Source organism: Strigops habroptila, chromosome 3 (assembly GCF_004027225.2).
Source record: "Strigops habroptila isolate Jane chromosome 3, bStrHab1.2.pri, whole genome shotgun sequence".
Lineage (NCBI taxonomy): Eukaryota > Metazoa > Chordata > Aves > Psittaciformes > Psittacidae > Strigops > Strigops habroptila.
In genome coordinates, this window is record NC_044279.2 from 15244746 (window position 1) to 15257722 (window position 12977).

A 12977-nucleotide genomic window follows, 5' to 3' on the forward strand; every position below is an offset into this window, starting at 1 on the left:
TCCGCCATGCGCGCTCCGTCCCGGGCCGGCACGGGCACTCCACGGGCGCGCAGTGATCGCGTCCCCACAAACGCTTCCGCGCTCCCCCGCCCGTCTCCCGGCTGCTTCTGGTTCCGGCCGCGCCCTTCCGCTCCCACAGTGCCCCGCGCCGAATCATGGACCACAATGGTGAGGAGGGGAGAGGCCGGGAGACCCGTTTATACCCGTCCGCACCTGCGCCCGCTCCGCGCTACCGGGCGGGGAGAGGCCGTGCGCGGGGCCGCCGGGCGCGGGGCGGTGCCGGGGTGGCGGCGGGATGCGGCCTGGCGCCCGGTAACGCCGGTGGGGCCCGGGTTCGCCGCGGTTCCTCGCGGCCCGCGCGGCGCGGCCTGGTCCATCCTCGCAGCGCCGGGCTCGCGTCCTTCGCTCCCCCGGGGGAGGCGCGGCCGCCCCGCCTCCGCCCCCCTCCGGCACCTGAGGGGCCGCCCGCGCCTGGAGCCCCCTCTCCCGCCCCAGGGCGGGCTGCGGAGCGCGGCGGGGGTGGGCGCGGCGTGAGGCGCTGCTGGTGGCGGCTGCGCGAAGCGGGGCGGTGCGTCCGGAGCCCGCGGGCCTGCGGCGGGCAGGCGCAGCCTGCAGCGGCTCGGGGGGGGCGGCGGGGCGTTTGTTTAACCGCTGTTTGCCGAGATCGGTGCCGACACTGTGCGTTCGGGTTCCGTACTTGTGCTCTGGAGAGGAAACTGGCATAAATGCTTAAATTCGGCTTTGTAGCTTTGATGCTCTGCTGGTTAGCGTGCTGGCGTCATCCCGCGGATAGATGAGGGGACGGGGGGCTTTCCGATAAGGTGTTTTGTGCTTTTTTTTCTTTCTTCCCCGTAGCAAAGATTGTATTATTAATTTATATATATATTTGAGCTATATTGGTGATTAAAAATCCCAACACTTGAAATGCAAAAATAAAACTTAAGAAAGATTGCTGAGAGTGGCAATTCAGGAGGATGTATCACCTCTAATTAGAGCATCTCTAAGTAGTCTTAACGATTTTGGTATGTTTTTATTTGGGCTTTTTTTGGGTTTTTTTGTTTTTTTCCTGAACTTAATCCTGGTAGTTATGCTCACACAGACTGGAATTTATTAGCCTTTCATGAAACATGAATGACTAATAAACTTGCTAGTTTGGATTAGTTGAGCTGCTAACTCATGTAAATACCCATGGCTTGCAAAGGCATATGAAAGAAAAGCATCAGAACTTTACTGGTTGCTATTGGCAGTTTAATGGACTAAATAATATACAAGTTTGATTGTTTGAGGTTTTTTTTCTTAAATTTGTTTTAGTTGTCCCTCTTTGCAAATCGTTGAGGTCCTGCAGAGACTTTTTCTGGTCTGTGGTGTGTTTTTGTGTGTTCTGGTAGAAACCAGAATTTCCTAACAAGTGGAAAATAGACAGCTTTAGCATCATTAACTCTGATGTTCTAGTCCAGCAGCCTCTGGGGAAGGCTGGTGCCAGAGCTGTGTTTGCTGTGTCATCTTTTCACCCAGCAGGCCAGACTAAGCCAAAGCAACAAAGAAACAGAAATAAAACCAGATTTTATTGCTTTTGCCTTTTTACATATTGCCTTTTAGCATGAAACGTGTCAACCACAGAGCTGAGAGGAATAAATACATTTGATGTGTCAGAGGAAATTAAGGGGTCTTGATTTAGAGGTAAAGTGACTGTCAGGTCACAGTCTCAATTTGAAGCCTTGTTGCAGTTCGTTGTTCTGGTGGTAGCTGCTTAGGACAATCCTTTTTCCCCCTCTTCTTGTTTCTCCTCCTGCTTGTGTTGTGCAGGGTGGTAATAGGCTTTGGGGGACAGTAGTTTGTGAGGTGTTGTGCAGAGTTACACTAATGGGGCCCTAATTTCACTGTCCAGATGTTACCGTACTGTGATCCCTTTGGGCCTTGATCATTCCAGTGCGCTGTCAAGTACAGGGCTCATGCTGTGACAGCTTGTGGCACACCCCTTCGAGGCTGAGCATGTCCTGCTTTGAAACAGCTGCCAGAATGGCATTTTCCATTTAAATGGCAGTGAGCTGGGTAGATTTGTGAAGGACATAACTTTATTTTTGTGTGGATGAGATGCAATGCAGTGGTTGAAGATGGACTCACTGTGAGTTGAGGGAGTCGTACTGCCTTCATTGGTATTGCTTGTTGCAATCCCCCCTCTTGATTATCTCTTGGAGCCTTGTATCTACTGATGCACGTGTCAGGCTACTTTTTGCTTCCTTAGCCCTGGTGTTCAGATTTAATCTGGTTAAAGGGAATTCTGTATGTAGTGAGGAGCAATGATTTTCAGTTTAGCAATGGTAGAGCTACATATTCTTAAGTACCGATATTTTTGTGATGCTTTATGCTAAACTTGTAAGTGGTATATACGTCAAGATGGTGAGTTAACATAAAAACTAGTTTCCTTCCAATTTTAATAAACAATTTACATAAACTCCAAAAATTACCTTTTCTCATAAGAAATTCTATATTGTCAAGGTTGTATAAAGAATTGACTCTTCAGTACCATTCATGGTGTGAGAGGAGCTATACAATTAATGTTTGGGGTTATTTCCTGTTGTGGAGGAATGACAGGCTTGCTAACTTTTTAATAGCTTTATTTTATAATTAGATTTCCTAAAATCACACTTGTGCGCAAGGCAGTTTTTTTGTCTTCTAGAAGAAATTGTGTGTGAAGATACTTATTTTCTAGTGATTAAACTTTGATACGTTGTATGAGTCTTAAACAAGCTTTAAAAATTATTTTTCTTAAAACTCTTCTGTTAATATTTAGCCTTGTTTTGTTTCCCTTTCATAGACAATGATTTGCAAGGAACAAATAGTTCAGGATCATTGGGTGGTCTTGATGTTCGTAGAAGAATCCCTATAAAGCTTATCTCAAAACAGACCAATAAAACCAAACCTGCACCTCGAACTCCAAGAAATATGAACAGGATGCCTTCTAAGACACAAGCTGGTGATGAAGGTAAATTGATATAAATACTAGCCCTGTAGTAGGGGAGCATATTATTCTGCAGCTCTGTTCAAGATTGTATTCAGTCCTGGAGACCTGGAGTCCAAGGTTCTGTCTAAGTGCATACAAGTTTCAAATTCCTGGGTACTGCTGCACTATAAGGATTACGTGGTGCACATAAGGATTACATGGTGCACATTCCCAAAACAGTTTGTCTTAGTGTTTTGACTGTACCTTTCTGTAGAATGGGCCCTGCAGATTGGAAGTGCTGTGGCATTTCTTGATGATTTCGGTATAAAATGACACATGCTTTTAATAGCAGCTGGTGTCAGTTAGGAGAGCATGGTGGTTGGCTCGTGTCTTTCTTCTCTTTCTTCTTTTCACAGAAGAATTCGATTATAACAAAGAGGAGCGATACGAATGCAAGGGCGGTGAAATGTTTGGCGGTCAGAGGAGATTCCCTGGACCCATCTTTTGGGACTATAAGGTAAAGTCATGGATGGGAAGTCGTGAATCTTAGTCTGTGAATCATTCCAAGCTGTAGGTAGTCCTGGTAGATACCTTACTAAGTCAAAGTGCTTCCATTATCTTCGACAGACTGATTGAAAATAGATCCTCTGCTTTCTCAAATTTCTCGCTTTCTTCTCAACTAATTCAGAAATAGTGAGTGTGTTGGTGATAATTGAAATGAGAAGCTTTTAGTGATGTTGGTTTTTTGTTCTCCCACTCCCTTCTCTATCCTATCAGATAAACTTGCTGGGGGAAAAGGATGATACACCAGTCCATTTCTGTGATAAGTGTGGATTGCCCATCAAAATGTATGGACGCATGGTGAGTGAAACTTGGTGCAAGATGCAGTCATGGCTTCCCTTTAGGTAAAATTAGATTTTACTGTGTGTCTATGAGGCCTTTAGAGGTTACTGTTTATTCAGACGCCTGCTGAAATCAGCAGAATATCAGGATGGAACCGGGGGCCTTCGTTGCTGACATGTTTGGTTTTTTTTCCATTTGGCTGGTTTCACTTCTCCCCCTGATGTAATAAAGTAAGCTTGAAAATGTTAAACAAAAAATCAGAACATCAGCAAAAAAAACCCTTCAGGTTCATTGGGTTTTGACCTTACACCACTTAGCTTTAAAAGGAAGCTGTTTAAGAGTCACAGTGATGTTAAAAAACAGTTTTCTTTTATGTCCCTTTAGTGTGGCAAAATCCCTGAGATTAAATTAGATTTCTAAGTATGATGTAACAGGCTTCAGGATCTGGCTTAATGACAGTTAATGCTCCTTCCTTGCCAGCAAGACAAATGTAATTAGATTTCATATGCAGCTTCTGTGGATGTTCAGTGCTGGTATTATTGCAAGACTTAAGCTTTTGCCTATATGTGTCTCTAGATACCTTGCAAGCATGTTTTCTGCTATGACTGTGCTATACTACATGAGAAAAAGGGAGACAAGATGTGTCCAGGGTAAGTTATCTCTAGATTTGTTATTAAAGGAAATGTAGGAAAGTAACTTAAATACCTTATTTCAGATACTGTGTTATCATAGTTATTTACGTACATTTAGTAGAGGCAGTAGAGTACTCTTTACTGCATCAGTTGATTATAGTTTCATATCCCATATTTTGGGATTTCAAGAGATCAGCATTTACTGTTTAAGTATTTGGGTAGATAACTGGTTATTGCTCTGATTTGAAAAGGAATGAACAGCAGTTTAATTTACTTAGTGAGAGTGACTCTAGGTAAGTCTTAAGGCACAGAGGGAATTTGTGAGAGTGAAGCTATCTATAAATTTCCACCTCATGAAATTTTAATGTTCTTTCATAGTTGTATTTGGAAACTTAAAACCAAGATGAACTTCAAAATCAATGAAATGTTTCTTTCTTTGCTACAGTGGGGAAGAAATTGTCAGTTCTAGTTTGGGTGATTATGGTAAACTAGTTGACTTAACAAAAAAAATACTGCAGATAGAGCTCTCTGTGATGACTCTAAACCAATATTCTCTTACGATTTAGCTGTAATGAACCTGTGCAGCGAATCGAGCAGTGTGTACGAGGGTCTCTCTTCATGTGTAGCATCGTTCAAGGGTGCAAGAGAACTTATCTATCACAGAGGGACTTACAAGCTCACATCAACCACCGCCATATGAGAGCTGGAAAGCCTGTTAGTCGGCCTCCAATTGAACCTGTACATCCTCCTATTGCCCCACCGCCTGCCGAAATTCCTGAGCGCTTCATAATGCCACCTGAGAAACATCATATGAGCCACATTCCGCCAAAGCAGCACATCATGATGCCACCACCTCCTTTACAGCATGTGCCACATGAGCATTACAACCAGCCACACGAAGACATTCGCGCACCTCCTGCAGAGATGTCAATGGCTCCACCGCCACCTCGCCCAGTCAGTCAGGACACCTTCCGCATCTCAACGAGAAAACACAGCAACTTAATCACTGTCCCTATTCAGGATGATTCCAGTTCAGGTGCTCGAGAACCACCTCCACCAGCGCCTGCACCTGCTCATCATCATCCCGAATACCAGGGCCAGCCAGTGGTATCGCACCCGCATCATATTATGCCTCCACAGCAGCATTATGCACCACCCCCCCCACCACCTCCACCAATAAGCCATCCGCTGCAGCACCCTCCCCAGGCAGCAGGTACTCCTCACATGGTGTATAGCCAAGCTCCTCCACCACCAATGACCTCTGCTCCTCCTCCTATTACCCCACCACCTGGACATATAATTGCCCAGATGCCACCATATATGAATCATCCTCCTCCAGGACCTCCCCCTCCTCAGCATGGAGGCCCACCTGTAAATGTAAATGCACCCCCTCCCCATCACTATAATCCAAACTCTTTACCACAGTTCAGTGAAGATCAAGGAACTCTTAGTCCCCCTTTCACACAGCCTGGGGGAATGAGTCCAGGGATATGGCCAGCTCCAAGGGGGCCGCCTCCACCTCCAAGGATGCAAGGGCCTCCTGCTCAGGCCCCGCTTCCTGGACCACACCACCCTGATCAAGCCAGATACAGACCCTATTACCAATGATACAAGCAACTATATGAATAGAGAGTGCTATGAAGAGGATAAAATTATATACAACAGCCTTTTAATTAATTGTTTTGGGGTTATTTTGTTGTGTGTTTTTTTTAAATACTGTCATTTTGACTGTAGGACATTTTGGGGTTTGAATCTTAAATGATTTTTAAGCCTTGGCCGTAGGACTCTGACTTCAAATACTCTGTAGTGCTAAAATAAGTGGCTTAGTAAACCACGGTTGCATTTTAACAGAACTTCTGTCTCTAGTGTGGCTAAATTGTCCTAAGATGAACACTTGTAATATTATTTCCTGGAGAAGATGAACACGTGTTGTACCATTCTGAATATTGTTTTTGTTAAATCCAGTGTTTAGTTTCACTTGTGATACATTTTTGTTAACCTGTGTACAATAATTAAATTGAAATATGGTTGTAAAAGTGGTGGGTTTTTATATGAAGTTAACACAGACGTAGTTCTGGGCCACCGTTTTGGCACTAATACTTTCCAAATGGGCAGTGTAATGAAATATTAAGGGAACTTAAATATTTCTCCTACTAAGTTACCATTACTTATGGCAAATTTAGGCTATGGTGATTTCATGGCACCAGAAAGCAGACATGCAGAATACTGCATTTCAGTTCTTTCTTCCTTTTTTTTTTTTTTTTCTTTAAATTTATAAGCAAAAGAAGTTCATCAGAAATACAGCTTTGGGGATGACATGAAACCATGTGGTGTATTGTGGGTGTAGTGGGGTTTTTTAATTTGGGTTTTGGCTTTATAGTGTTTTTGCTTTAAAGCTAGTTTTGATTCGGAAGGTTCTGTTTACATGTACACTACTCACCAGAGTTGAATTCAAACTATTGTGTTTACTTATGGCTGTGTTTGTGCGGAAGCGGCTGTGAATTGGCTTGCCATGTCTGTGAGAAGCAGATTATTTTAGGTAAGGAAGTGGTGTTTACCTCTGTCACTTTATTTAATATGTACAGTAGGAAAACTTCCCATTTGGATAACCTGAAAGAAGTGGTCTGAAAACCCGTATGTAGATATAAAGAAATAAAAAGCTACACATCCCTTATCTGTTTCGATTTTGTGATACAGATTTAACTGAACAGACAACAGTTGGGTGTCTAGGTTTTCTTTATTCAAAAAGTAGCAGTGTGAGCAGGCCCTTGGGTCTCCTTTGATCCAAACCTTATGTTTTATAGAGAGAAGTGTAATAAATGAGAATGTTATTTTTTTAGTGCAGCTGGTAGGAGAACCAGACAGTAAGATGACAGCGCAGTCTGTCATTTGGAGTGCTTATCTTTGCATTTCTAATCCATGTTAGTGCTGAACCTTTGTTTTTTCAAAATGCTGCATTTCCAGCAGTGGTGCTTTTAGATGAAGAAATCTTCCTCCCCCACCCCCCCCAGGTTTGTAATTTTCTGCTGTTCCTGAATAATCTGAACCATTGTAAAGCCTCAGTGTTATTATTTGTTTTGTAAACTTTTTTCCCTGCCTCATAAGTGGAACATTTATGAAAGGTTGGCAGTGCAACACGCCAAATGTTGTAATATTATGTATAAACTGCCTATTTTTAGTTACCAGAGCAAGGGCTCTTTATATTTGCTCTGTCCTTGACTGACATGGATTTCCTTGTGACCATGGTTCAGCCCTTTAATCTACCTTTCATATAAACACTTCTTTAGAGATGGGCAAATAAATTCTGAGATATACAAATAATTTTTGGGGTATACAAATGGCCAGGAAGTGTCACCTGATGAGAAGTCTGCTTAGCTGTAATATGCTGCTTTCTCAGACAGAGTTCTTTGGTTTGCTTTCTCTGAAAACTAAGTCATTTGTTTGAAAAATAAAGCACACTGGTGAAGAAAAAGAGGCTGACTGTGGTAGTGTGCTGTGGTACTAGCTTGGCTGAAAATTTGCTATTTCAGTATGTATGAAGGTGAAAATTACTCTGGGCATTATTTTGCTTCGGTAACTAACAACAAGCATGTGAGGAACTTTAAAGGGGACCCCCTTCTGTCAGTGTTAAATTGCTTGGCAGGAGGTAGGCTTAGGCACGTTTATATTACAATTTATAACTTCGTTGGGGAAGAAATACGTGTGTCTGAAAAACATTCTTTGACTCTGCAAAGCCAGACTTAGGTCTGACATACCTGTTTTAAACAGCCTTAGGGGTGGTTCCAGGCACCAATTTCGTTGTGTTCAGGCTGAAAAGGTAACACATGCAGGTTTATGAGGACACAGTGTGACAGGCTTTTGTGCAGGGAGGTGCATTGACCTCCCCAGGGCACTCTGTGTTGGGGAACAGGGCATTCTGAAATTGGATATTACCTATTGGTTGTGGGTAATGAGGAAATAAAGCAACTCTTCCCATCATGCTAGTTTTCAGAAATAAGTCAGGTTGCACATTTCTGTTATGCATTCAGTGTGTTGTGAAGCAGATGAAGGGTTCAAACATTGCAATTCTGGGTCCAAAGCTGTTCTTGAAGTTCTTAATAAAGCTTTTCTGAAAATGCTGAGGCAGTTGAATCAGTAAAGGGAAAACAGCAGCTTTGCTCTTTCAAAGAGCACAGAAGATCAAAGTATGTCACTGTAGAGAACATACAAGAATTTTTTTCTCTTTATATATTATATATAAAGGTGATGTATTATGCAGAAAATCAGTGGAATCCCTTGAATTGTTTAGTGACAACAGATGAAAAGTCTTTGTGATAGAGGACTTGATGAAAAGTCATCTTATGTAGGCAGGATTGGATCAAATTTGTGTGTCCTGCTTCTATAGGAAGACCTAAATCCTTTTTTTCTTTATTTATTAAGTCTTAAGCATCCATGTGTAACAAAGGCAACTGTTGATGCTTTCATAGTTCCAAAGTTTAAAAATGTCTGTGTTGGTTGAAACCTTATGTTAACAGTCTTTTTAATTTCTTTATGGGGCTTGGGGTGTGTTTTGGTTTGTGGTTTGGTGGTGGTGGTGGTGGTTTTGTCTTGCAGGTTTTTTTACCTCGGTCAGTTGGGGATTTTTTGCAAAATTTATCACCATTTTGGTATGAAGTTCAGAAATTCATATATTGTATTTAACTGTATAATTGACAGTCTTAGAAATAGAGAGATGTACTTGCAAATTTTTTTGATTCCTACCTTATGTCTTCCTGGAAAGACAAACATTTGAATTGAATTATGTTTATTTAAAATGAATACCCCTGTCTGTGGCAGTGATCTCCCTCTGGAGGCATTGCCAAGGAGATCTCAAGTTTTGAAGAGAACTCTGAGCATATTTAGATATGTCAGCCACTGTAGGTTCCTCCAATAATGTCACATAAGGGAATGAAAAGGAGTTTGATGATGGTTCATGTCCCCCATGTCACGAATGAAAGGGCACCAGCAGATGGCCTGAAAGCATCTGTGGTTTAGATGCTTCTCTCTTTATACTCTATCTTCAATTCCATCTATATCATTGCTTAAAGGTTTGCCTGAAACCATGTGTGCTTTACCACAAGCCAGGCTAATTGTGTGAATATGTATTTTATTTTTGTTTGTTTTTTAATACAGTTAACATAAAGATGTGTTACATAGATGTGTTAAGTTATATTTTTTGTGCCTTTGATCAAAGGAAAATGGAAGATGTGAATTATTTTTTAAAAATCTGATCCAAGGAGTTAGCCTTACTGGCTGGAGTTCCCACTTCTTTTCACTCGCTGCTCTCAAAGGACTGTCAAATGCTGTTTCTTAAAAACTAAAGTGGAAGTAACTTGTATTCATTCCACGTTGGAATTAGCACACACAGCAAGGGAGAAAAACTGCCTAACTCACTCCTGTATTATGGGAGACAAATGTTCTCAGAAGCACATTTGTGGGTATGCTTTCTCTGTAGATGGACACTAAACAGACTTCTCTGTTCTTAAGATGTTTTCTGCTCTGTAAAACCGGTGTCTGTGAGTTGTTTCTCTCTGTGTGCACTGCTGTGTTGCGGAAAGAAGGTGCTACCAAGCCTGGGAACCTGGAGGAGCACAGTGGGTTGCAGCTGCAACCTAATATTCAATGTGAGAGAAATAAGCTTGAACTTTTCCCATTCGTATATATGACACTACAGGGTCCAGTGCAGCAGAGAAATGTGCAAGGTTTATTATGTTCATTTTCATCCTAATTACATTTCTAAAGGAAGTGTCAGTGTTATACAAGTTGTATTTCCCCTGGGTTTTTATTTTATGTAGCAACTGTTAAATCATCTTTAGGTAGTAATGCTGCCTTCACAACTGAGAGGTTCTTCACTGTGTTCAGGTATGTTATATTCACACTGATGATTTGTACTGACCAGTTTGTGAACTGAACTAGCTGCCTTGGTTTGGGCAATGTGAGTGAGAATGATGAAGTTTAAAGCTCCTTTTAGTCTTGCCTTAGCCATAAGACAGAGAAACTTTAGAAACTTTTCCTACTCTGAATTGATCCCCTTATTCTCTAAATATGGGGCATTAATTTGGGGTTTTTCTTGGGTTTTTTTTTTTTCTTTTTTAATTGTTTTCAGTTTTGACACAGTTCATGAGTACAAGAGTTTAAAAGATTTAAAAATCCAAAATACATTGGGAAAGTTGTGGGTGGAATAGCAGCAGGAAGCTGGTAAATTAGCTCAGTCATCTTGAAACTTCAGTAGTTCATTTTGATAATACAATGCAAGTGATTCTGAAGTGCTAGTAGGACTGACTGTAATACAATTCTGTTAATGGAAAGAGTGATGATGTGTGCAAGCAGGCAGGAATGTTCTCATTGTTATGTAGTAATGTTTCATGAAAGAACTTCAGCTTAACTGCTTAAAAAAACCCAAATTAATAATTTCAAGTAGCTGCAAGTATGTGTGAGTTGACAAGAGTTTTTCTTTGGTTTTATTTGTGAAAACTAATGCTTGAATGAAGCTCCAATATAATTTCTGGATCAGGTAAACTTTCAGGCATTTTCCTAGGAAGCAGAATGGAGCACAAGCATAAAGAAGAGTGAGAAAAGAAAGCTGTCCACCTTCAGCACAGGAGTGAGGAATAGAGAACTGCGAGTGACATTTCAGTAAGGAAGTACTTAAAAATATATTTTCTTTAATAGAAGCTTAGTTCGAAATTGAAAAAAAACCCAAAAAACAGGTTTGCATGTTATAATCCTCTCTCCATTGGGCCCAAGACCTTAAATAACCAAATCACTTTGAATTTTTTTTCTCTCTTTCACACAGGCAATCTCTTCTGCACCGCCAAATGAAAACCAGGTTTGAGAATAGGCTTGAGCATCACAGGCTCCATGCCTTCTGCGTTTTCCATCGCTCTTGCTGGCTGTAAAATGCCTGTTACTTAGCTACCAAGCATCTGCACAGTGCTGAGGAGAGAGAGGCTCAGGGTATGTGATAATGTATTAACACCATACCCATCTGCTCTCCAAAAAGAAAACAGGTATGAAATTTGCCTTTTAGCTTATTCTTGAGTAAAATATGAATAAGTGGTAATGGTATTGCTCTAACCAAGTAGCAACAGTGCCCAGTGAAGGACCAATAAGTATCTAGGTTTCCAAAGGTCCCTGTCTCAAGAATAAGCCAGTAAATCTGCATCACCATGGTATTCCACAGAGCAAGAGGTGTGTGCTACAATCTGCATCAAGGTAAACTGCCCAGAGAAGCGTTAGTATTAGAGTAACAGAGTTGAATGCAGAATTAACCAGTACCTGGAGGGGGAAATTACATAAAGCATCAGATATACAATGCTGCTGTTGTCAACACTGAAAAATAAGGAATGGGGTGATTTATGAGGATGGTAAGTAGCTGGTAGGGACATGTGACATGGGAGTGCAAGGCTCTCTGGTTAAGGCTGTCCAGCTACCTTGCCCATTTAAGAAATGATGAATAGTTTTGGAAGGGGGATTTATAATCTGGGGCACTGTGCTATGTCAGAGGAGTTATTAGTATTGAAATGATTTGAGTGCAATTTAGAAAGAATATTTTTTCTTAACTTGGAGCCTGTCAGCACATCCAGTGTGGTTTTGAAGTACAGTATGTATTGTTCCACCAGACTGACTTGCTTTTGCTAGGGGTGTTTGCCTCAGTCTGTATAGATGCATATGAGTGCAGGAATGGAAAGAACAGCCTGAGTCAGAAAGTCCAGGTTTCACTGGTATGATGTGGTATCATGACTTTCATAAATATGTTAAGCCTCATCTTAAAAGTAATTTAGGTTTTTTGCTCTTCTTATTCTAAGTGGAAGGAATGTTCCAGAATCTTACCATTGTAAAAATTAGGAAATGTCTTCTAATATCTGTCTAGCTTATGTTTATGTTTGGCCGTGTTGAGCTTCTTGTCAACCAACACCCCCAAGTCCTTCTCCTCAAGGCTGCTCTCAGCCCATTCTTCATCCAGCCTGTAGTTGTGTTTGGGATTGCCCCAATCCAGGTGCAGGACCTTGCACTTGGCCTTGTTGAATTTCGTAAGATTCTCATTAGCCCACTCTTCCAGCCTATCCAGGTCATCCTCTCTGCTTCCTGGGGCACTTGTGCCAGGTCTCATTGGTTATGAGATCCCTCGATGGTGTATTGACAAATGCAGCAAGCAATGCAGAGTTACCAAAATCCTTATTTAATAGTTCACTGTAAGTGTATACTCTCTTGTGCACTTTATACCAGCCCAAACCAAATCAGTGAATCATGTTTGGATCTGAAGATGCTGTGTCTTTCCTGAACAATCTTCATGTATGACAGTAGATACATTAGTCGCTATGTACACTATGCTCATGGTAGTGAGCTGAAAACAAGTTTAGTATTTCGGTCTACTAGGTATCTTACAAACCATCAAGAAAACTATACAAGTTATATACACGCTGAAGATAAAATATCATTCCCAACTATTAGTCTGTTATAAATTACAAGGTTTCAAATATTTATATATTCTCTAGTAACTATACAGGTTGTCTACAAACTGTCAGAATAATATATGT

General features: G+C 41.5%; 1 protein-coding gene across 2 annotated transcripts; it reads left to right on the top strand.

Moving 5' to 3' along the window:
* The first annotated feature begins 63 nt into the window (after positions 1 to 63).
* CBLL1 (Cbl proto-oncogene like 1) lies at positions 64 to 7093 on the top strand. Of its 2 annotated transcripts, none has more exons than XM_030479609.1 (6): positions 64 to 168; positions 2819 to 2986; positions 3361 to 3461; positions 3722 to 3805; positions 4364 to 4437; positions 4986 to 7093. In XM_030479609.1, the coding sequence occupies exons 1-6, from the start codon at positions 156 to 158 to the stop codon at positions 6025 to 6027; spliced, it is 1482 nt and encodes a 493-aa protein (XP_030335469.1). In that variant the 5' UTR covers positions 64 to 155; the 3' UTR covers positions 6028 to 7093. The 2 variants fall into 2 exon arrangements, with proteins under 2 accessions (XP_030335469.1, XP_030335470.1); XM_030479610.1 differs by having other exon boundaries at positions 3364 to 3461.
* Positions 7094 to 12977: the final 5884 nt, after the last annotated feature.